Source organism: Canis aureus, chromosome 31 (assembly GCF_053574225.1).
Source record: "Canis aureus isolate CA01 chromosome 31, VMU_Caureus_v.1.0, whole genome shotgun sequence".
Taxonomy (NCBI): Eukaryota; Metazoa; Chordata; class Mammalia; order Carnivora; family Canidae; genus Canis; species Canis aureus.
Window position 1 is genome coordinate 26,499,971 of NC_135641.1, and position 26,023 is coordinate 26,525,993.

The 26,023-nt window shown below is 39.4% G+C and overlaps 1 protein-coding gene across 10 annotated transcripts in view; it reads left to right on the top strand.

The window, feature by feature from the left end:
- Positions 1–26,023, top strand: part of TP63 (tumor protein p63) — a 218,115-nt gene that overhangs the window by 125,183 nt on the left and 66,909 nt on the right. For all 10 annotated transcript variants that reach the window (XM_077880066.1, XM_077880065.1, XM_077880067.1 and 7 more), the window contains one exon: positions 9,860–10,114. In XM_077880066.1, coding sequence (XP_077736192.1) covers positions 9,860–10,114 — 255 coding nt within the window. The remainder of the gene's footprint in view (positions 1–9,859; positions 10,115–26,023) is intronic.

Sequence of the window (26,023 nt, forward strand, 5' to 3'; positions counted from 1 at the left end):
CTCTGTTCATCCCTCATTGGTCTCCCTATGGACCAGGGGCCTTCTCCCCAATTCTAGACTGAAGACTCTTGGTGCGTAGGGATGCATGCTATGTATCTCCATATCCTCTCCAAGACCACCAAAGGAGGTCCCTGAATGTGACGGAGGCATGCATCTGCTGCTATTGCATGAAGGGGTATCTTCAGATAAAAATATGGCATGTTGTATGTACTTTTACAGAAATGGCTCTTTGTAACTGACCTGTGCAAAAAGCAAACTGATTGCATACATTGTACAAAGCCTTGTCTCCACCTGTATGTTCTGAATGGTGTGGTTTTCTTTGACATCTTACAAGTCTCTCTCAAGCTCTCTCTCTCTCTCTCTCTGTCTCTCTCCCTCTCTGTCTTTTTAAATGAGCCCTGGTATTTATTTCCATTATACTTCAAGTAGCAAGAAAGTTTTTAAAAGACAGGGAAGTTTCCTGAGTAAGAAATGGCTTGTATTCTAACAGAGGTAAACAGTGTAAAGTGTGTGCTGCTTTCATTTAATTGATTACCCATGAGAACAGAGAATGTGTTTGATTTAAAAAAAAAATAAAAAACGAAATAGATTTAGATTGTTATCTTGCTTTGCAGTCACTTTTTAAAAGTGTTTACTTGCTTCCACACTGATTCATTTTGTCCCCTGATTCATTTTGTCCCCTGTTTGTCTCTTGATCATCACCAGAGATCTGGGGTGGTTTGCTGTGGGTGAATAAGCTTGATGATTTGCAAACACTTTCCCGTTTCATTTTCTGTGGTGTTATTATTACTAAAGGATGTCTGAGAAATCTTTAAGTCATTTTGTTCTTAAACATGGTGTCCTAGTTTTTTGTTTGTTTGTTTTCTCGTGTTCAAATAAGACACCAAGGAGCTGTTGTAATTATAAAACTGATTGATTATTACTTTCAAAATGGGATAAAGAGGATGAAATGAATAGATGGCTGTCTTTTCAAAGTAAGGCATGTCTTCTGCATAGCTGGAAACTTTGGTTTTATTTTGTAGTTAAAAGTGACAGCTTAAAGGAATACTGCAATGTTACATAAGTCACCATGTCTAATTATAAAGCGTAGTAAATCACTGAAAATTTTAATCTCAAATACAATGGAAAATGGAGCAATCAGCAAAGAACCTGACAAGCAAAAGCAAATTAGAATGCATGAAAGTGTCTCTCATTTGAATATGTATAGAATAGTAAAACTGAGTAGTATACTCCTTGTTTCATGTTTTACTTTTCTATCTGCAAATCAAGGCTAATGTTTTAACCTCTGTGTGTGTATTATAAAGTCTGGGAAATGAAGTCATGAATTTAGACCATTTGCAGGAAAGGTTTGTAAGTCTGATAAAGTACAGTCTCAGTTCCACAAAACATACATTGTAAATCCTTAATTAGGGCATTATTCTAAACTGACTTCTAGCTAACTGGGCAGAAAATCATGGAAATTAGGGAGGGAGGGACAAATTTTGTGGCCTATCCACCAGAAACTAATGTCTTACTCCAAGCTTGTTTCTGGGTGGTTTCTTTCCCAAGAAATCTGCATTTGGCCACAAACACCATCCCTAGGAAGTGAATAATTATATAACCACAAAAATTTGGATTCTTACTGCTGACCTAGATGCATTAGAAACAAACTCTAGGCCATTAGGTAAAAAATATTGCCTTGGCACAAAAATGTGTATGTGTTTGTTTTAAGGAAGTAGAAGCTCATTAATAAACTTCCCAGCTAGGCGTGAGCTACCAAGTATTACTCATTGCCGTGTGAGTGACAGGACTGGCTATTCTGCTACTAGTTCCCATAAAAGCTGAAGCTAAAAGCCCAATTCTCACCTACCAAAACAAAGCAAAACACAGAGTAAAGGTCATAGAGATTATTTGGAGATGCACCATAACATTAATTTAGCAGTAGTATGTGCAGACATGAATCGGATTTGAAGGCAGACTTCTCTCAGCATAAAAATCAACACTTAGTTGTTTTAGAATAAAAAAAGACATCTTCTGGAAGTGATTTTTATTTTGAAATGATTTGCACTTATTCCTTCAATAAATATTTCTGGAACAGCTACCGTGCCTCAGACCCTGTTCCAGGTACGAGACTCCATTATAACAAGAAATAATCTCTCAGAGGGCTGTGGTCTAGCAGAAAAGACAAATATTTAAAAAATATATATTTGTACGGATAATCCACATCAATTACGTGATGCCAGGGGAAATTTCAAGCAGGATCCCCATCGTGGGGGAAGACATGGAACTAAAACGTACAAGATGAGCTAGGATGCATGTTGCCAGCATGAAGGCTGACAACTGAAAGAGTTTGCCTTTGAAAACCTGGAGGAGTGCCTATTTGCTGGTTCTTTAGTCAGCAAAGGAAAGAGTTTCAAATAGCGTGGCATAGACCACTTTAAAGATCTGGGGCCTTTATTCTATGACAGTTGGGACCTACTCAAAATCTTCAAGCTCAAGAGGGACGATGTGATGTCACCCGCACTGAGTTTCTGGTGGCCAAGCTCTAACGGTCTCTCACTCTTTGCAATTACACGTATTCTAAGAATGGTTAGTTTTATCTCCTGTCTTTAATATGAAAAACTTTTTTTTAAAAGAAATATGTCATTTGTAGCGAAAGATTCCAGGCAGATATTTGAGCGACTCAGATTTACATGCAATCAGAATGAGAGATCCGTAACAATACGGGTTCTCAAGCCAGATTTACTGGTTTCTCACTTGGACTCTGTCACTTGCTACCTTAAGGGAGTTACTTAATCTTGTGGAGCTTCAGTTTCCTCATCTATAAAATATGCATAAAACATAGGACAATAATGCCATTTAGCTCATGAGGATTAAGTGAATAAATAGAACTTAAAGACTATAAACATAAAACACATAGTTATGGACTCAGAAAGATGATCCGTAGTGGTAGTGGTGGTAGTAGTAGTAGTAATAGCTAATACTCTTTTTTTTTTTCGTAGAGAGGATTGGATATTGATACTACTTGTGTTTCTGATTTTTTTTTTAAATCCTGATGGTCACTATTTATTGAAATTGTTATCTTTCAATTTCGCAACGTGGTAAACAAAACTATCTTCTGTGATTCAGTGTTAATCACATTCAATCACCCCATTGATTTAGGTCATAATTTCTGATACGGCCTAGACAGATATATCCTATATATAATATAAGACAGATATATACATTATGTGGTCTGACAGATATATCTTTAAGTATTTTAAATTCACTTTGAAAACCAATGAGACATTATTGATGGGCCTCTAAAATCACCATGGTATGCTTTCCATACAGGTGGCCTCATCGTCACTGAAAATTTTCATTGCTATGTACTCTCTTCTTTTCACATTACCAGTTCTGCTCAAGAAAGCTATAGAAATAGTGGCTGTTACAGATTGAAAATGTCCTCCCACATATTTTTGTTTCAACTTTGAAGAAATTGAAACTCTGTGTATTTTTCCTTCATATCTGCATCTAGAGTTACTGAATATTAGAATTATACCTTCCTGCTTTCTGCTCAGCCCCATGTTTCTTTGGTATATGATGATGACAGAAATTTCTTGCAGACTTCAGATGCTCGTGATTCTAATTTTGTTCACTTGGTCATTACTTCAAGGGAATACTGGCTTAAGGCAGAATGTGAAGTTTATTTTTTCTTAATTGAGCTCTCCACAGTGTAAAGTGGGAATATTTGGGTTGAGTTTCAACTTCAACACAATTCATTTCCTGGATTTGCAAATGCTATTGTCTAGTATTTGCCAACATTGCTGACCACCTGATCGCCCAACTTGTATTTTATTTGTCTCACCTGCGGTTGTCTGGCGTTGGTTGGGGCTTTTCGGGAGCTCTTTCCTGAGTTATGGAATCTCAGACCTCAAAGGAATCTCAGCACTTTGCGTCAGAACATAAAACCGTCTAGTAAACCCTCTGCCTGCTGTCAGAAGTCCCTGTGTGCTTAGGTGCTTTATTCTCACATGTTGTTTATTGGAAGGGATGAGTGTATTTTACCTCCAAATGTTCACTTTGGGGGATCATTTGGAAGATAAAAGAAGGGAAATATTTTACAACGGAAAAAAAATCTGGTCTTGAGAATAACGTGATGCTAAATAAATTCTTAAGGTTGAAGGATTGTACTTAAACTTGACATTATAACACAAATATCTTCTTGGCTGCGGATGGAGCACTTTAAATTCTAGCATAAAAGAAGCCATCATTCCTTTAGGTGAGGCAGGTGATAGAAAACTAAAACACGACAAGTATTTCTCCCTAAGGCAGTGCTTGTTGAAAAGTCACTATCCTGCTGATATTTGGGGATGAAAATGTAGTACCGCCTGCTAGCACATATTTGAAATGAATGTTTTGTCAAGCCAGGGTCAGGAGGAAAACCGTTTTCTTTTCCCAAGAGGTAGCTTTAGAATCTTCACGAAAGTCCTGAGGTGAAAGGTCCCCTCAGCTGAGGAAAGCATGTGCATGCTGCCTGGAACATTGTTGATTTTTAAGCTTGGCCTGACCAATCTGTCTTAAAAAGTAATAATAATAATAATAAAACAGGTTATCTCATTTTTTGAAAGTAGCCTCGTGGCACCCTAAAATAGCTTTGTGGATGAGTGTGGTCATTCACCGGAATGTTAGAATTGATGTGCCTTTTATGTTTGATCCTCAGAATCAATCTCCTTATAGGAAGCTAAGGACCAGGTGGTGCATGTGCCTTACACAGAGATTTTTCAGCACGTTAGTGGCACAGGGCTGGGGGTTAGACTCCACATCACCCAGTCTAAGTTTGGAGTTCTTTTGTGTTACTCAGATCTATTCAGGAATGTAAGTGCCAAAGAACATTTAATTCCTTAGCTTGGTCTTATAGTAAGTCAAAGATTATAGATATAATTTCTTGAAATAAAATTTGGGCAAGTGATTGTTTCCTGTGACAAGGGGACATTTAAATGGAAGTAAACAAGTTGTGATTTTGCCTCTCAGCAGTAACATGTCCTATTCCTGATTTGGCTCTCATTTTTTTTTATTAACTTCTTGCTATAGACTGTGGCTCTTATTGCCATGTGGTCATAAACTATCTATTACAGATAGTAGTATCTGATGAATAGAACTTACACAATTTCTCTTATACAGATAAATTGGAGGAGAAAGAGTTGCAGGAGCACAAATTACATCTAAGTCTCTCTTTGCATTTCACTGGTCAAATGACTTAATGGGGATCCTTTTTTGATGTTAAATTCTTTTATAGGAAAGTGATGACAATGCCAACTTTAAGCATAACCCAAGTATTCAATACTGAGTTTTGTTTACAGTGCTACATACTGGCACATTATTTCTGAGCAGATGAGAAGAAAATTTAGGCTCACATTACTTTCAGATTTAATGATAACTTATTAATGTAATCCAGGAAAGAAAAAGAGATGAAACTACAGGGATTGCATTTATAGGATACTCCTAAAGCAGTGCCCACTCAGGAAAAATCTAGTCTTCTATATTTTAATTCTAATCATCCAAATTGAAGTTCAGTGAAGAAATAAATCAGACCCTAGAGATGGCTATGAGAATGAAAAAGGTGGAAAAGAGGAGAAAAGCAGGAAAATACTCTTTTCTGTATTTGGAATAGTTCTTACCTATACTTACTCTTTCCTGATGGTAAAAGCAAACAGTTTGAGATTCAGCCCCTGAGTATCTCTTCACTTCATGACAGTTCCGTGTTTCAGAACACCCCCAAGGTATCCTGGGATTACCTGAAATATAAGTCTCAGGGAACAAGGTGCGTTTCATCCTTTCTGTGGTCAGATTGGCTAGTCTGTGATGAACCTGAATATATTCCAGTTATAGATGTTGCTAAAAAAAAGAACAACAACAACAAAAAAACAAAAAAAAAACAACAAACTAGGGTCCAGGGGGTGAGTCTTCTACTTCAAAGTTATTTTATAGGAAATGAGGCATCTGTCTGAAGCCAGAGGAAATCAATTGTTATACTTTATTCGGCATATTGTGTTCATTTTACCTTTCAGGATTTGTGGAAAGATGACTGCCTCCTCTTCCAGATGTGTTAGGGTAGATAGATAACATTTCCATTCATTCATTCATTCACTCATTGCGTATCTCGAGAGTATGTGAAGTTTATTTCAAGATCAAGATACCTTGTGGCTAGAAAGGAACAATTCTTATTTCATTTCAAAAATTCTAATATTTTTTGTTGAATAAGAAATACATGGGACATAGGAGACCCCATAGAGTTCTACTGAGGGCTTTTTTTTTTTTTTTTTTGACTAGCATGAAAATGTCCAGTTCTAACTTCTGAAGCTCTTCTCCTGGTCATCATAAATAGGCATTACATTAGCATCCTAGCATAACACCCCTCCATGTTCATGGAATTATAGTAAAGAAGGGGCACAGGCATTACTTCCTTTACCCCACCAGCTTCACTTTGGTGGAAAATGAATTAATCCTCATTAACCTGGTACAGAGCTAACTCCATACATACATACAAAAGTGTGTAGTTGCAATGGGTTCTGGTTCTTTTTTTTTTTTTTTTTAATGTTTTGCTATCACCATTTTAAAACAATAATCTATGACCCAGAGGCCCTGCATTTTCATTTTGTAATGGGTCACACAAATTATTTTGCTGGTCCTGCCTACATAGCGCTTATCTTCTTGGCTACGTCAATCTGCCCTCAGCCTCCAATCCCACTTTGTGGACATGTCCACTCTCTTGTCAAATCAAAGAGGCAAATAAGAAACTGTTGCTGTTGTTAAGTGAATGCTCCTTAAATTAACCGCAAAAGTACTCTTTCTTATGGCAAATTTATGACACTGATTTTTAATAAAGCTCTGCAAAGTATCCAAGTAGATTCCCAATCATGCAATTCCTACTTTGTGTTCTAGGCAAATTAAAAGCAAGTAGTGTTGGTTTTATGCTTTTAAATGGTTTTGAAAGACAATTGAGGACACTACTTGACATATGTTTCCTTAAAGTAAAATTCGAGAAAAGTTTGAATTGAAATGCGTTTTCCCACTTTTGTCTTGGATAGTAAGCAGCCCTGTGTCTAAAGCTGAGAATTCCAATGCGTAAGTGGAGGCATTAGCATTGGAAGCACACTCTGTTGTTATTAAGTAAAATATTTCTCCTAAACTGTATAGAATTAAAAATGCTGGCATTTAAAAGCTTTGCCATCAGCACCTACGGTGCTATGAAATGACTGGGAATATGGTTTCTGCTTTTTTAGTACCACCTGATATGTTCAGTTCTACAGCTACACCAGGGGTCTCCTTTGTGCTTCCCAAGTAAATGCATTCTCTATTTCTCTTAAGACCTTCGAGAAGCACTGAGTGTTTGCTCACTGGCTTTTAAAACTGGACCCCAAACTTTTCTCTTTACATATATTGAAAAAAAAAAATTCAAAGGGCTATGTTTCTTTGTTCTCATCCAAGCCCACAATTAGCCAAAGTTCCATTCTGTGTAGCTGGAAGGAGGAGGAAAGGGGTGGCTCAACAGGCATTTTACTGCCTGTGAGAAAGTGCTCGGCGGGTTTCTTTGTCCTTTCTGTCAGGGCCGACTGCTTCCCTAATTGTAGTGCTGTAGGGAAGCACGTGCCTCTATGAGCATTATCTGATTCCTACAGGACGTACAGGAGTGCTTTGCATGCTGACCCTTAACTTGAACACAAATAATATCTTTGCAATCCCATTCCTAGGCCCCTGCTGCTGGCCTGCATGCCTCCAGACTTGAGTTCAGCTGGGGTTGGGAGTGTGGACACTGGGGCAAGGGGTGGGGGCTCCTATGTTGTTCGCTTCTCCCCTAGTTGTATCACCTGCAGTTTTGGCCTCACCTGTTAGAAGAGTACAAATTGAAGCTGGACCAGAGGACAGGAGTAGGAGCTGCAGAAGTCAGAGGAGAGAGAAGGCAAGACAAACAGCTGCTCTTGTCAGCAGGGGGAGAAGTGTAAAGAGATTAATAGTTATTTGAAGAGCAAATGGGGACGTGGCATTCGGGCAGTGGAATGCGAATGTATAAATGTCCTGGGATGGGCATGCGGCCTGTAACATTTAGCCAGATGCTCTCTGGACTGAATGGAATGGCCGAGTTCGTCCTTTCGCCTCCCTGTGGGAAATACCTAAAGTTTAGTCGAATAATTCAATGTCGTTAAGATTTTCGTCCACCTTCTATTTCTTTGTGAGCTTGCTTGTTCTCCATCACTTGACTTGGTCGGGACTCTGCAAGTGCTACCTCAACCGAAGCACCTGACTCCTCATTTCCTTTATAAAATCTGTATCAACAAGACTGCTTTTTCTCTTCTTGCTTTTGCTTTGTTCCCCCTTCCTGGGCTTGAAGAGACAATGAGATTGACGTGGGTCAGAAGTGTTTACACGGGGAAAACTGGACCATACAGTGGGTGCCACTTCTGGAAACTGTCCCATTTGCGTCCACTTTAGGAATGCTTCGAATTATCTCATCGGGCTGACAGGTGTGCTGGTGTTGGGCAGGGCCCTGGACTCCATCAGAGTCAGAAGATTTGGTTTCAGAATTCCCACTCTTTGCTTATTAGCTGGTACTTGAGTAAATCACTCCTGCTCTCTGATAGTAATACATTTGTGTGTGTGTGTGTGTGTGTGTGTATTAAATGACAAGTTAACTCATTCTTTCCATACACATCGTATCTAGTGCCTACTCTGTGCTTGTTGGCACAAAAGACATAAGAGCATCTGGCAGAGGAGCTACATGAGCTAATATACTTCTGAATTGTATCAAATATAGAATGTTAATCATAACGAGATGGGATTCCTCTTCCACATGTTCTATGCTGGCAAAGAATAAACTGCTACAAAGAAAATGAAAGAATGGATAAAAAATTAGGCTGTGTTTGGATGACATACTAGCATGCTACATTTAAAGATATCTAGATGGCTTTCCCTAACCTTGCTACCTGTGTGCTTCTCCAGTCTCGAAGAAGTGGGTCCTTGTGGGGTGGGGGTGGAAGCATTCTTGTTACCCTGGGGCAGAATTTAGAGTGTAAGACTACAAGGACATTTGGAGGACATCTGATTTTGCTCCATATACAACTATTTGATGCTTCAAATCCCCTTTAGAACATACCATCCAGTGGTCTTTCTCATTCTGAATACTATGGCAGGAGGTGGAAAATACAAAGAAATAGGAGGTGGTATTTATTTATTTTAAATACCTTTTTTTAAAGATTTTATTTATTCATGAGAGACACACAGAGAGAGGCAGAGACACAGGCAGAGGGAGAAGCAGACTCCCTGCGGGGAGCCCGGTGTGGGACTCCATCCCAGGACCCTGGGATCACGATTTGAGCCAAAGGCAGATGCCCAACCGCTCAGCCACCCAGGTGCCCCTTAAAGACCTTCTATAGAGCTACTGAGCCCTGAACATTGTTGCCCAGTTTACTAATAAATGCATATTTTACTTTATCTTTAAATTTAAGTATAGTGGACATTCAATGTTACATCAGTTTCATGAGTAGTGATCCCAAGGCTCTGCCCTATGCTTTGCTCCCGTGCATGTGGCCACTGTCTGATACCATGCAACGCTTCCACAGCATCACTGTGCGCGTTCTCCTCTCAGTGGCTCCTCAGGGGACCACAGTCTCCAAAGGCCGCACAAAAACCCGTGTGACCTGTGCCAGGTCCTGACGAAACACACACAGGCCTCAGACGTCCCTTGGTCCTCCTATGACGAAGCGGTCGTTTGGCTTGGGCTGTGAGGTCTCAGAGGCCCACGGTGCATTTCTGTAGAATGCACGCACCAAGCGACGCCTTTTTCGGAGCAATGGCCTGCCGCGTGCAAGAGCTAACACTGGGCTTTCTGGGCGTCCCGCAGCCACAGTACACGAACCTGGGGCTCCTGAACAGCATGGACCAGCAGATTCAGAACGGCTCCTCGTCCACCAGCCCCTACAACACAGACCACGCGCAGAACAGCGTCACGGCACCGTCGCCCTACGCGCAGCCCAGCTCCACCTTCGACGCGCTGTCCCCGTCCCCCGCCATCCCCTCCAACACCGACTACCCGGGCCCGCACAGCTTCGACGTGTCCTTCCAGCAGTCCAGCACCGCCAAGTCGGCCACCTGGACGGTAAGCGCCCCCCCGCCCCAGCCCACCCCCGAGGGCTAGGGCCGGCTTGGCCGCCCTGCGCAGGGACCACCTGCCACAGCTTAGAGACCCGCGCCGCGGCCGCCAGCGACCTTTCGTGGCTGGGTCTTTAACACCGAGCAGAGCGAGGAGAAGTGCCCCTGGGTGGTTAGAGCCCCGATGCGGGAGCCGAAGCCCAGGTTCTGGCGGGTTCCTAACAATGTCAGCAGATCTGTGCCTGCCTGCTTCACCCCGGGGGGTGGGGGGGTGGGGTTGGGGTGGGAGGAGGTCCGTCCTGCATGAGGGTGGGGGGATGAGGTAGGGGTGGGAGGGGGTCCGTCCTGCAAAAGTTTTTGGGAGACTCTAAAGCATTGTGCCAACAAAAAGTATCATGAGCATGGGATGCGTAATTGCATGTCCAAGAATGCAGGATAGTGATCAGTCTCATTACGCGGAAGAAGTAAAAGTCCTTTTTTTTTTTTTTTTTAAGATTTTATTTATTTATTCATGAAGATTTTATTTATTTATTCATGAGAGACACACACAGAGAGAGAGAGAGAGAGAGAGAGAGAGAAGAGAGGCAGAGACACAGGCAGTGGGAGAAGCAGGCCCGGTGCAGGGAACCCGACGTGGGACTCGATCCAGGCCTCCAGGATCACGCCCTGGGCCTAAGGCAGGTGCTAAACCACTGAGCCACCCAGGCTGCCCATAAACGTCCTGTTAATATGCGATTAAAAAAATGAAATCACCAAAACGGAGTAATAAGAAATTAAAATCTCACTTATTACCAAAGGGCTAAGTTTGCTTATACATGTAGACTCTGTAGCACGAGTCATGACTTAACTGATACTTAGGAATTTAATACATTTAGAATTTTTTTTTCCTCAAAGAAGCCTCCAAAACTGTACATCAGAGTCATCAATTAGTCCAAAGAGACTCCGATTAAATAGTTGAAAAAAAAAAAAAAGGACTTTACGTATATAATGTTTCCAGAAAAACATAGAGATATATTCAAAAATTAGAAAGGTGTAAGAATGTTTATTCTCTTTCAGAGTTTGTTTTGTAATGTATTATAAATAAAATTCATATATAAGGGAGGAGACTTACAAGACCGGTTTTAATTACTTGATCAAAGAATGCCCAACACCAAAGTGGCATGCATGTTTTTCAAGCAACTTAAAATTTGCATGGATTATAAGTGCTTCCCAATATTATCACCTTATTGAGAAGTAGCTTTACAGTTGTTTTAACAGTTTTTTTCCCCCATCTTTGGCAAATAGGTTTCTTTGGAAAGTATTTTACTTTTTTATGTTACAGCGTCTAGCTCGCTATAGCATTAATCCAACTGTATATCCTTTATAAAACAATCTACATTTGTGACACTATGTCCCATGTAGTTTCACATGTGTTCCCTCATTTTGTCTTCACTTCTTAGTGAACTAGGTAGGACACAATTTATGATTCCCATTTTCCTAGCAAGAGAAGCTTAAGAATGTGGAGGTTAAGTGACACCCCTCAAGGGACAGAGGCTTTTGTGTAGCTGGACCTATTTCTGATTGTCCCCTCCCCAACTAGATTGTGTTCTTTTTCTCCCATTCCACATCAGGATGTTCAAAATGGTCTAAAATTTTATTTTTGTGCTTTTCTTTCATGGTTTGAGAAGCGGTTCTGTCATGGTTCATATTTCAAACATAAAGTCTAAGTATGAGCCTAAAATCTGATCTTCCTCCCATGTGTTATTTATCAATTGTGTCACAGTCTTGAGTGTCTTTTATATTAATAATCCTGGAGAATGGATCCTAAAGGTGAGTAAACTTAGAGTCCATTGGCCTTAAATAAATATTGGTTGATCCATCTAAGTAATATCTTGCTGAAAACCTGCTGGAATAGCCATTTTATAAATGGAGCATGATGTGCGTTAGAATAGAGGTCGCTGCTTGGGTGTTCACAATCCCTGATCTTCCTGGCTAACAGGTTCTTGTTTGCATACTCAGGCCAACCTCCACTATGTTAGGAATAAGCACGTCGGAAGGGCTAATGGGCCTACTGAGGCAACTAATGATTGAGCATTTCCCTTCTAAAATGCTTTAAGAACCATGGTTGTGGAACTTGCTACAAGTGGAACATTAAATCCCATCTCCCCTCACCTCCCTCATCACCTCCTCATACAGAAATCTTAAGGTTTTTCTCAGATTGAACATCATTCTGAACCATCAAAGAAAGCCCCATTCTCAGAGAAGTAAATTGTGTCACAGAAAAAAAAAAAAAAAAAAAGGCTGGGGAGACATACCTAAGTGGTAGGTTAAAAAAGAAAAAAAAAAATCTTACGGAGCATACTGGTAAAATTTCCTTATGAGGGACAGCAGTGAGATCAGTACCCTGCGTGAAGGGGTAGGCACTGCTGCAATGGGGAGGGCCCCTGTTTGGGGGCCAGAAAACCTGGATTCTAGACATGATCATCTTTGTGACTTTAGCCAAGTCACTTCGTCTTTCTCGAGATCAGTCGGTACCTTTGTGAGGATAGGGAAGAGTCCGGTGAAACCTACTTTCTTTTCTTTTATGGTGGAGTCCTATTAAATCATCATCATAGGACATTTGTAGAAGGACTTAAGTTCTTATTATGTATTTTGCCTGCCATGAATGAACAGCCTTGATTAAGCTGTGTTGCCTTTCTTGGCTTTCCTCCAGTCCACCCTACAAATTTCATGAGACAAGGTGATTGAGTTAGTTGTCCATTCTCTCCTACTAGAGTATCACATGGTGTTTAGAGTTTTAGTTTTAGTAAGTACGTTAGAAAACCATCAGTTTTCTTTTAGGCCCAAGTGCATTTCTCCTAAATTTAGGGCATCTGAGTAGCTGTTGAAATCACCTAAAAAAACCCCTAAGATCTTAGCCAAGGACACCAGAATCTTGTACACAACAGCATCTAACTCTCTGAACCAAATTATATATCTTCCCACATAGGCACAGAACCTCACTGTTTTTAAAAGTACACTCTCACCTGTTTATTTTGTTGGGCCTCACGACTATGGCTGTTAGCCCCACTTTTCTAAATGAGGAAAGTTAGAGAAGTAAAGGTGACAAGTCTGATCACCAGTCAAGGTGGGTGAGGAACCCAGGGCCCCTCACTCTCAGCTCAAGTCTCTCTGCCATCCTGTCTAGACGGCCTTTCCTCCTGATTGATAGAAGGAGACGTACAGGGACATCCAGGCCCTGTGTGGTATGGTGCTGAAGCCCAGCTGATGGAGAACTTTTTAAATATCAGATCATATAACACCTATTTATTTGACATCTGTGCATTTGAAAGCAACTTTCCAAAATAAAATACTATCATTTAAAACTGCCCACAAACAGAAAGCAGCAGAAGCAGCTGTCATTAGGAGGAGCCACACTTACTGCATCGTCTTCTGGTAATTTTTTAATAAAAATCTTTTTAGTACCATTTTATCACTTGTCATCATCCTCTCGTGTTTTCTCTTTTAATTCTCATTTTACTCAGACTTTTTGCCAAAATGTAATTAATATCTTTACAGCATGTATGCTTATTTGCTTTCTCTATTTTTTAAATAACAAATGTGTTTCCAGTTTCTTAAACACGTGATATTTATTTTAAACTTCTTCCACCGAGATAAAATGAAGTGCGGTAACCTTTTTCCATATTCTCTATCTCACAGACATGCACACACATACGTTCAAACCCAAACCCAAACCCACCCGAATTTAGGACTTAGTTTTAGATTCCTTTCTTATTTCTATAATCTGATGGCTGCTATAATCAGAGAGGCCTCCCATGTAACATCACGAGGTGCCGGTCTACTATGGTAGCAAGGAATCATTAGCCAGGAGATAGTTGACAGGTTTAAAGATGGCAAGAAACTTAGGTGCAGATTTTGATTCTGCAAGTTGCTAGCAGCACATGGGAGCTGGCCAAATGGGGATGTTAATACATTTTTATTATGGGGATTGTATGACCAGTGTCATGCTCTCATGGGCACCTGGCTTGTCATAGGGATGGATATAAATGTTTACTGAATCTGAATTTTGATCCCTTCGTTTCATGAGTTTCCTAGTTTTGTGAGAGTTCAGTTGTGCAAGTAATAATTTGAAAGCAAAGCAAAATGTTTCTACTTTTTTTTTCATGCTTTTGGGCTATTCACATGCATGCTCTAGCCCCAAGAGACTGTGATACTATCCACTATCTAAATATATGAGTAAGATAATATGGAATGATAACAGGTTGTCCTATAGGCAGACGTCTGCAGGATGGCTGTTCTGTTTTCCTATGCCTGCCCAAGTGTTTTCCTCTTTGCCAGCGCAAGGAAGGGCCCTCTCCAGATTTGAATTAAAAAACAGTTGACTTCAGCATGTATTTCTCATTTTCAGTCCACCACTTCATTTATGGGGATGCCTTTTTTTTTTTTTTTTTTTTTAGTCACCATGTTAAATAAAGGATAACAGTGGATTTCACTTATGGAAGAGTCGATATATTGATTTGTGGTGGCGGAGTACTGGAAAGAGCCTACGTACTCATCAGTGGGAACCATTTCAATATTTGGTGACATATCCAAATAATGCATTACTCTGTGGCCATTGAAAAGATTCATACGTACTGCCTGGAATGCTTTTGGACTGGTGGTTGAGTAAAAGATAAGCTTTCTACGGCACCTACTTGAGAATCGAGAGGTCTGGTGAGAACACCACTTTGGGCGGCAGAGTGTTCCCTCTCACTGGACTCTAGTGACCAGGCCTCTTTGTGAATATAAGTCAATCTGTCTTGATTACCAGCCTCACACACATTTGTCAGTTTGTGAACTCTTTTTCTCATAACCCATGACCCACAGTATTATCTGTGTGCAAACACTGAAAAGCCTCAAGTTAGTGTTTTTTGCTGTGCTTTGAGAAAAAGACCTGGCCTTTGGACATACAATCACTTTTTTTGGTATTATGATTTTTCCCTTCATAGATTTCAAGGTCTTGGAGGACAGGCCTCCTGACCCACTGCCCAGCACATTTTCCAGCATACAGTAGGCCCTTAATAAATATTAAGAAACTTTGTTTTCTCTTCATGGCTAAAGGAAGCAATTCTAGTTCCAAGCAGTGTTCCTCAATTCTGACTCTGATTGTTAACCATCCGTAAATTTGATGCTTTTCCCTCCACCCATGATTTATAGACAGCATTCTTCCTTTGCCTCTCCTGCTCATGCCAGCCTCGTGTCCTGCTCAGAGCTTTGAAGAATCTGACTTGAGCAAGTGGAGAGATTAGGGAGGTGGCATTTGAAAGGGGAACAGCCAGTTCCCCGGAGAGTTTCATTGATCCCAGCGTATCAGTCCTGCAAGCTCTCTTGCGTTGGCTTCACAGGCGAGCTGAGATGCATGCCTGTGGCCCACCCTCCCTGTCATCAGGTTACCTGTAATGTAAGACTTCCAGAATAAGGCTGCCAGCTTTGCAGAAATCTAATGCAAGCCAGCCCGTTGCGTGGCCCTCTGGAATCTTGGGACTCTTAAGAATAGCCCATCAAAGGACATGATGTACAGACAAACTTTTTCACGGCGAATATGATTTATCAACTTCTTTTCACAAAGGAAACACTTTTGTCCTCAAACTTTGAGCTGTAATTGGGGCTTGAGCTGATCTCATAATCGAGTGGCTGTTAGATTTTATTGCTGAGGGACAGGAGAGAAGTCGGCAGACTTGGCTCCTGCTGGTGATACATTTGTTATCCATAATGAGGTTATTTTCACTTCCTGACATAGCTGTCCTGTAAATCTCCTGAGATACATATAGGAGTCCCTTTTTTGTGCCCCTCTCATGATAAAGAAAATAATGACACTGAATGTCATTCAGTGAATGAGCACATTCACCTGTTATCTGAGCTATTTCTTAGTTCCACAGTATTGAGGAAGAATCTCCTAAAGAAAGGACTTGAAGATTCTTGGTGATGGTTCATGTTTAAATCCAACACTTGATTGGATTTATTTACTCATTTTTTTTTTTTTAGTATTTTATTTATTTATTTATTTATTTATTTATTTATTTATTTATTTATTTATTTATGAGAGACACAGAAAGAGAGGCAGAGACACAAGCAGAGGGAGAAGCAGGCTCCATTCAGGGAGCCCGATGTGGGACTCAATCTTGGGACCCCAGGATCATGCCCTGAGTCAAAGGCAGGTGCTCAACTGTTGAGCTACTCAGGCGTCCCCCTTGATTGGATTTAAAAGTGAATTTCCATTACAAGACATGCTGCAGAGGTATTGTCCCCAGGGCAGAGCAGAATAACTTCATCAGTATATTTGCCCTAATTTGTTTGGATTGACTCTAGGTCAATGTATTTGTGATAAGCCAGTTTCACCTAATGTTTATGACCCTCCCATACTGTCCTGAGTGATTCGTTGAATGCACTTTAGAGTTTTTATTTAAAGATAACTTTTTAAATATTTTATTTATTTATTCATGAGAAACCACAGAGAGAGAGAGAGAGAGAGAGAGAAAGAGAGAAAGGCAGAGACACAGGCAGAGGGAGAAGCAGGCTCCATGCAGGGAGCCCTAGGTGGGACTCGATCCCAGTTATCCAGGATCAGGCCCTGGGCTGAAGGCGGCACTAAACCGCTGAGCCACCCGGGCTGCCCTAAAGATAAAAATTTTGACACTGATCTCTTATATCTAATATAATGAGAACTGACCACTTATTTTTTTTTATATTTTATTTATTCATGAGAAACACACAGAGAGAGAGAGACAGGGACAGAGACAGAGACGGAGGCAGAAGGAAAAGCAGGCTCCATGCGGGGAGCCCAATGTGGGACTCCATCCTGTGACCGCGGGATCACAACCTGAGCCAAAGGCAGACACTCAACCACTGAGCCACCCAGGCATCCCAAGAACTGACCACTTATTAAAAAGAAATAAATAGCAAATTTAAATAAAGCTGGCATTTCTTTTTTCCCACTACAAAGTTTCCTTTTTTCCTCCTTGTTCTCTCTCCTGATCCTTTTTTTCCTTCCTCCTTCCCTCCCTTTTTCCCCTTCCTCCTCCTTTTATCTCCTTCACTCTGTTATTATTAGTAGTGGTCACTTTTTTTTGTTTTGATTTTAGTTTTATAAGTATTACCAGCCACTCAGTATCTTGTTTTTTTTTCACTGAAGCGTTGAGTTCTTGGAATGGTGGATTAATATTAGGAAGATCATGTTATAAATCAGTCACCATGGGCATTTTCATAAAAATAGGAATTGGATCATCAGGCCCTTTTGGTTTAACAAGGCATTTTGACTAGAAAAGGGCTACCTGAGAGGTGGCAAATCCAAATGTCAGTGGGAATCAAAGATGATAATGGGGATGGCGGCAAGATGAGATCATATACGCTGTCTGCAGGGGTATGTCTTTTGCACCCCAGCCTGTTGTCATGGGGGAAAGTAGACCTGGCATTAAAATAATATTTTTTCAGAAACAGCTAGAAATCTGGATTTGCATGTAATAGCTCTAGATCTTTAAATGACAGTAGTAATATTGCTTTTAAAAAATAAGTTATAGGGGCACGTGGGTGGTTCAGTGGTTGATCATCTGCCTTGGGCTCAGGGCATGATCTCAGGGTCCTGAGATTGAGTCCCACATCGGGCTCCCTGCAGGGAGCCTGCTTCTCCCTCTGCCTGTGTCTCTGCTTCTCTCTCTGTGTCTCTCATGAATAAATGAATAAAATCTTTTTTTTAAAGTTATAAAACTCTATAGACCAAACAAAACAATAGGCATGCTGAAAGAACAGTGACAAGGGAAGATTATGTGAAGTTTAAATACTGTAACTGGAAACTAGAACAAGCATCTAAGGGAAAGATTATCAGTAAATATATTTCATTCAGAAACAATAATTCTCCATCTCTTTAAAAACTTGTATAGATTAATCCCTTTCTTCAATAAATTGAGCTGGCATTTATTTTTTTCCCACTACGAAGTTTTCTTTTTTCTCCTTGTTCTCTTTCCTAATCCTTCTTTTCCTCCATTCTTCCCTCCTTTTTTCCCTTCCTCCTTTTCTCTCCTTCACTCTTTTGCAACACAGTTTCATTGAAGATTTTTTTTCTTGCAATAAATGACTTTCACCTTCTCATTCCTCATAAAAATTTTACTGTATAAAAAATATAATAGTGTGCATTGTTGGATCCATTGTCTAAGGAAAAGATCTCATTTCTTTGTTTTTGTTTTTATCATTAGAGAATTTATAGGACTCTATAACTCACATCTCTAAAATTGGCCAAAACTGTAACCAGAAAAGGGCGGTGAGAGTTAAAGAGCTTCCAAATCAGTTTTCTCCCCTCACTGATGGCTTATTTTTAATTGGCATGTAGAAAGTGTGCTGGAACAAAAATCACCTGAAAATTGAGGTATAAACAGAGAATAGTGTCATAAGAAATTTTAATGACTCAAAAGAAATATAGTGTATCATTAAGCTTGACAAAGATCCCCTAAAATCAGCCCAGAATGATGTGAGCCATTTATGAGGAAATATTGCTATGAGTGCATATCTTTACCTGAGTTCTACACTTCTTCCACTTGCACTCCTGATATTAGCCATTTTCTTAGTACGACCAAGTCTTGCAGTGGTTCCTATCCCCTCTGATGGTGAAGGGCAGATGTATTTTTTTCATGAAAGGGGTTAGCAATCAGCTGTCATGTCATGAGTAAAGCAACTGTGTGTAAAATAAATCCTCATAATTTTATATCAGTAGCAATTACTATGTCTACTAGGTCACCATGACTGGAAGACGACTTGAGATAACATAGCTTTCTCCACAACCACTTCCAATTCTCTGAGATGAAAGGAGAGTTTATTGTAAGGAAAAATCTTAGACTCTTTGAAGCCCTGCAGATGTTCCATAGACGTGGAATGGCTTTTAGAACAAGGGGTCCTGTAATTAGACACATGGAGGTCTAAAGGTAATGATCTTAGCAGCAGTCTCTCCTGTGGTTTTTAATAATGATTATGGCCCCATCATCAGGTTACCCTCAGGTGAAATTTAAAAGAAAATTTGATAGTAGCCAGAGATCTCATTCATTGTAGGGTAAATTAGGGAAGGATTCTCACTTTACAAATAGACTGAAATTCTCATTTTAGTTTGAATCTAATGATGAAGCCTCATGATGTCTTAGTAGAAAAGAAAACAATATAATTTGCCACTTTGCTATTGTATTACTAAGGTCTGAAGACTCGGAATGTGACTTTTGAGTGTGTTATATGTGGAATAGAGAATTTTCAAGTTTGTCAGCCATACAGGTGTTTCTTCGTGGGTTATTAATTCAGTTTTTATTTTTTGCTTTTTATGCTGTTTAACCAGCACCATCTACTAAGTCTTGTGCAAGAGTAATGAAGATGAATACTCCATTTCAAAATACTTTTTTTTTTTTTTTTTTTTTGGCTGGAGAGGGAATCTTAAGCAGGCTCCCGGCTCAGCCAGTGAGCCTGATGGGGGGCTTGATCTCCCAAGACAATGACCTGACCCAACATCAAGAGTCTGATAATCAACTGAGCCACCAAGGTGCCCCCAAATTACTTTTCTTTCTATTGGTTGGTTCCCATATTGTATTAGACAGGAAGAACACTATCACTAACACTTAAGCTAAGAACACTTAGCTGAAGGGTCCTCATTTGAATCTGAGAAGTCACCTGACAGGCTCATGAAGGGCGTGGCCCATAAAATAGAGCAAGGACTCAGAGGGCAACTTTTGGGTGCTATCAAGCTTTTGAGCTGGGGCAGGTTGTTCTGTTTCTGCCCACCATCTGTTCAATAGGTCTTACAGTATTTACTTGGCAGGATTGTTGTGAGGCCTAATTAAAGTTTATGAAGCTCTTTGGGAGCCTGAGAGATCAAATTCTAAAAACATGATATGTTATTATCTCATCCTGGATTTTTGCTTTTAGATTTACCTGCTTGAATGCTACATCAACCCACGCTTACAATTTAGTCAGTTTCCCGAGGTTTTCCATTTATAAGCAGAGATGAATAAAACAGTATCAATATATAAATCCCTAGAAATAAAAGTGGGATGAAAACATATGTTATGTGTGTGTATGTGTGTGTTTTTCTAATGTAAAATAATTTCTTTTTAAAGCATGTTTAATTGGATCCTGCAATTGTTAATCAGTTAACTTTTTTTCTTAGTGTATTATCGATAACATTTCAGCAGAACCAATGATAAAGTTTTAAATTGTGATCATTTTTATGAGATCAGTAAAAGAAAAATACTTTTTCTTAAAAATACAAAAATAAATATTTATACTTATTTATTTATAAAGATACACATATGTTACTCTAGTTGAGTAACAAAGGCATTAATTTACAATAATTATGATTTGGGCTTGAAAGATATTTCTTTCTTCTCTCTCTCCTGCTTACTTACTTTTCCTTCTACCCTGTGTGTTAAGATTTTCACATTTGTGAATATAGAGCCTTGATGCTAAAGAATATCCATTGCTTCTACCTTTTCTTTTCTTTTCTTTTCTTTTCTTTTCTTTTCTTTTCTTTTCTTTTCTTTTTTTCTTTCTTTTCTTTTCTTTTCTTTTCTTTTTTTTTCTTTTCTTTTCTTTTTTTTTTTTACTATTTTGTATTTTTGGAAAAGCAAATCTCATTTTCCCATAGGAACAACATACTTATTATGGATTATATTTCTGACCAAGGACTTGTCATCAAGGAAGTCATAGATATGATTAACTTTATGTCAAAAAACAAAAATCTGCTACTGTGAGCCACTGTAATAGTTTAAAATAGCAAAATAATTCTCATAATCCTATAAAACTTGCTTCAATATCTTGAATGTCTCAACATTATTAAGTTTACTTATAACTTAGAATTTTAAGTTATTTTTATGAAGTTGACTTATCTAAAACTGATATGCTGTAATAATAAACATTTTAATTAATATTTTGATATGCCAGAATTTTGATGCATTTGATGTGTAATGATCTGAGATGCCTATGTTTCTCTAAATTTTCCCTAGAAAATTAGAATGAATACTTATAAAACATCTTCCTGTTGCTAAGAATTCTTTTTTTTTAAAAGATTTTATTTATTTATGCATGAGGGACACACACACACAGAGAGAGAGAGAGAGAGAGAGAGAGAGGCAGAGACACAGGCAGAGGGAGAAGCAGGCTCCATGCAGGGAGCCCGATGTGGGACTTGATCCTGGGAATCCAGGATCACACCCTGAGCTAAAGGCAGACGCTCAACCACTGAGCCACCCAGGCGTCCCCTGTTGCTAAGAATTCTATTCAAAAAAGAATTCTATAGTGTTGCCCAGGCTTTATTTTAAAAATTTGAATAATTTTTAAGGTATTATTAAAGATTTTGCTTATAAGGAAAAAAAGAAAAGTCTCGATCCTATTGAATTTGAAATTCTAGTTTTTGTGTATGTCTAATACTCCTGACCGTCACTACTATTTCCAAAGCAGAACAGTCTTGAAAAGATAAAATGTTTCCAAAAGCAAGTGTTTACAAGAAAGGCTGTTAGTACTCATGAAGTGAACTCTGTTCCTTTGCTTTAGTAATGGATCTTTGAGGATTCAAGTTGTATATTCGACCCAGGATTTGGTGCTTACCTTGAAATATTATCTATTCGAATTTATCACCTACCCTCACTCTTTTGACCTTCTGTACAAAAACATGGAATTTGTACATAAGGCTTTTGGGAAATGGTGTTTGATAGTTAGATGAAGTAGATTTATCAGTAAGTACATTACAAAGTATTTTCGTAATACAAATTTGGAGTAACTTTTTTTATACTTGCACAGTTAGAATAGATGTGCAGAGAATGTATCCTATTATGATCATTAATAATTTCTTCTTAAACTAACCCACATAGATAACTAACCTCTTTCTCCTTTGCTATACTTATGTAAGTATGAGTCAATGCACACTTGTTTAAAATGGTTTACCTTTATTCCCTTTGAGTTTAGAAAGGTACCTGACAAATAACCATTTTAATCAGCCTCTGAAAAATCTTATCCTCCACCTCTAAGAGTTACCATAGGTAACTCATTCTTTAGGCTTATATTGTTCTTTCATAGTATTCACTGGTAATGGACCATATTGACGTTTATCTACGAAGACTATAGCTTACATTTTTATATTTAGGTGTAACAAAAGCATTTTTTTTTGCAGGTATGTTTATTTTATGCCTGAAGGTCATCACGTAATTTAATAAACAGTAACTCATCTATGCATTTTTTTGGTATAAAAGCTAGAATGGGAACTATTCTAGTGAGGGGGAACTGAGAACTGAGGTGTCTAGAGAAAAGAAGATGTCTCAGCTGCAGGACCTAAAGGAAATATAGACTCCTTCCAGGCTAGTTTCCTACTCAAGAAGCATTAAAAGGATAGCTATTTGTTTAAGTTCCCATAATGTATTCATATCTCAGCAGTGATTTCTTGCCTAGTGCCCCATGGTTTCAGCTATAATGCTTCTCTTTGCACAAATGTTGGAGGTGTAGGTAGAAGAATTGTCCTGAGAAGAGTCCCTTTGTTAAGTTTTTATAGAATCTTCTTTCAGCCTCTACCCAAGTATAATCATCATCTTGGATACTTGGGGATTAGGAACAGGGAGGGGGAAGGCCAATCAAAAGGAAGAGCAGAGAGTGAAGGAGAACATGGTTTTTTGAAAACATCAAGTGGATTCTTCTGGGAAAGTATCATGTGCACTCTTGGTTAGTTGGGTGTTACCTAAGATGCCTTAATAGAATATTTTCATAATATGGACTTTTTATTATTATTTTTTTAATATGGACTTAAAAAAAAAGATTGATTTTATTTATTTATTTATTTATTTATTCATTCATTCATTCATTCATTCATTCATGAGAGACACAGAGAGAGAGGCAGAGACACAAGCAGAGGGAGAAGCAGGTTCCCTGTAGGGAACCTGATTCAGGACTCTATCCCAGGACCCCAGGATCACTGCCCCAGTGAGCTGAAGGCAGACACTCAACCACTGAGCCACTGAGGCGTCCCTATAATATGGACTTCTAAAATGAGAAGAAGAGTCAAGCCAGTTGAAACTGAATGCTAAATTCCATCTCAAATCTTGACTTCCTTGATTAATGCATTCTGTAATCTACTAGATATTTTTGCTTCCAAGAGTGAGAACATGTATCTCTTATTTCCTTCAGTTTTCTTCTTAGGAGGGTTGACTAAGTTATTTCAGGAAAGGAGAAGAAAGGGGACTTCTTATTTTCTTTTACCTAGCAAGTCTTATTCTTTTTTGAGGAATCTGCATTTTATACCCAAAACTAGGTGATCTTAGTCAATACAGTAAGTATGTCATTCTATATACTTTTCTTTTAAATGCTTTGAAATTTCCAGGAAAGAGGGTCTCCATAATTGTCTGCTGGTATTGTAGTGAAATAAAGACAAGTAATACAATTTCCAGGTCTGTTTTCTGTGTGAAGTACTGATGGTTTGACTTTGGTAGGTGTGAGGCTTAGCTCTTCAGTTAGTGCCACAATGTAATTGAAGCAGTATTTTAAGATAGATGCATTTTTAAAATGTTTTATGTTCTTTTACCCATTAGCAATATTCTCTTATTATAATTACTTGTAAATCTAAGCTTTCCTTCCCGCTGTCTCAGAATACAACCTAGCTTTACAGAATTTCATAGAGTCTGCCTTTGAGGGTCATGTTGAGTATCTTACAAGGAAATGACCAGAGCTGCTTGGACATCTTTTGTCATTGATCTCAGTAGAGGGTCAGTTGTGCTCAGAATGTGGAGATTGTCAGGACAAAAAAAATTAAAAGTGTAAGGGGATAAAAAAAAAAGTGTAAGGGGATTAGAATGGATATATTTTGCCTGGGTACTGCCCACACTGTTGTATGAGCAGTGTGAGAGGTTACATCCTTCTAAACTTGCTTACAAGCATTCCCAAACTAGCAGATTTTCTTTTTAAAAATGACTTGACAATTTGTTTTGAAGTTGTCACTTGGGCATATGGTTGTGGGGCACAGATTAGCTCCTAATTTATTGCTCTCTAAATGTGTTTGACATCGGAATTTAGACTTTGGAAGCAAAAAAAAAAAAAAGGAATACTTTGAAACATTTAAGCTATTAGAATAGGAGATTTATCTCTTTTCCATCAATTCCTGGTTTAAGATGGAAATGTTTTCTCGACTGCTAACTTTCAGTGAAATGTGATATTGGTACTTACAGTGTATCATTTTTAGTTATCTTACAGGGCTGACGGTTACATATACTGTGACCATCCTAATAGGTATCCAGCACATCTTTGCCTTTTCCTGAAAACAGGGACCATGGCTCTTTTCCTAAGATGAGGACAAGTAAAAGTGCCTAAGGAGGCAGGGTGATGAGTGGAAAGAATTCAGTCTTTGTGGATAGAATAGACCAGGGGTTGAATTCCTCCTCTCTCTATCTATGTGGCCTTGGGCAAGATACTCCCTAGGGCAGCTTCTTCATCCCTAAAATGGGAATAATACATCTTTAGGTAACACTTTATTGATAGGATTAAATATAATGGCTGTAAAGTGCCTAACACTGTACCTGGTCAATGGTGATTTTTAATTGGATGGGTCATAGATTTAGGATTAGAATTTAAACTAAAGCCACCACACTCATGGATTCCTTGGGAACTGTAGTAGGGAATCCTCTTTATGGGGTAACTCTAGTTTCTGGTGCCACCACTTTATGGTGGAGGTGAATACATTAGAAGAGTATTTTAAAACTTTTATCATGATTAGGAGCAGAGGAAAATGAATCTCTACCTTGGCATCCTGAGGGTATAATCTGAGTTGGTCCTGATCCTTAGAAGATATACACTTTCTAGGCTTTTGTTTTGTTCCTGTAAAACATTTCTTTTTTTTTTTTTCATTTTAATATCTTTAAATGTTAACTCCCGAAAGTTAAATAGCATTTATCTTGTGGCTTTGAGCTACATACTGCCATGTATATTTCTGATGTATAAGTACCTTAAACAATTGTTGAAGAAGAACAATTTTTGAGGTAAATTAATGTACTCTGGAAGACAGCACTGAGAAGTAATTATTTTTACAGCCTCAACCCTAACATGGCTAGGACCCATGCTATGAAAAGATAATATTGTTATTCCTTTATTGTCAGCTTTTCTGAAACTAGCTACATTCTAGACTCGTTTGGATGGCCTGAGAAGGCCCAGTCTCCACAAAAGAGAGGAAGTCACAGGGCAGCAGATTTAGCTCAATGTGAAGAACGGACTGGGTTCTACAGGGACAGAATGCACTGCCTCCAGTGGTCGTGAGCTCAGCCACCACGGTGTGTGAAAGCAGGTGGGACCCTTGACTCAAATTTTAGATGAGAGAATGAATCCAGTAGCCTCTGGAAGTTCCTTTGAATTAAAAAATCTGTGCATCCAGACGGGAAGTCCTTTGTGGCTGGAAAGAAAGAGAAGGCCAGCAATGGATGACCTGCTCCGTGCCAAGCAGTTGGTGAAATGGGGAAGAGAGCAGACTTTCCAGACAGGCCATGGGGTAGGAACACGAGGGCAAGCAAGCCTGCTTCTGCCCTCCCAGGACAGCAATCCCACTCTCTGCCTGAAGCTGTGGTGATGTATGGGAGACTGCACAAGTTAAAACTCAGAAGGTAGGATGAGGCCAGCCTACGCAGATCAAGGCACTTGGACTGTGTCCCACGCGCAGTGTGCTGACATGGAAGACTTCTCGAGCACAGGGATTATCGTGCTCAGATCCGTACACAAAGCCCACTAATCCAGCAGTGTGTGGAGGACGGGTGAAGAGAGATGGGAATAAAGGAAGCAGCTTGGAAAATGCTAGATTGTGCAGGCACTCAGTGGTGGGCCTGAGCGCTCCCCCGTGATATGGGGCATGTGAGGTGGGAAGGGCAGACGTGAGGGAGCACCGGAGTCAGCTGTGGAAGTCCCTGCTCCC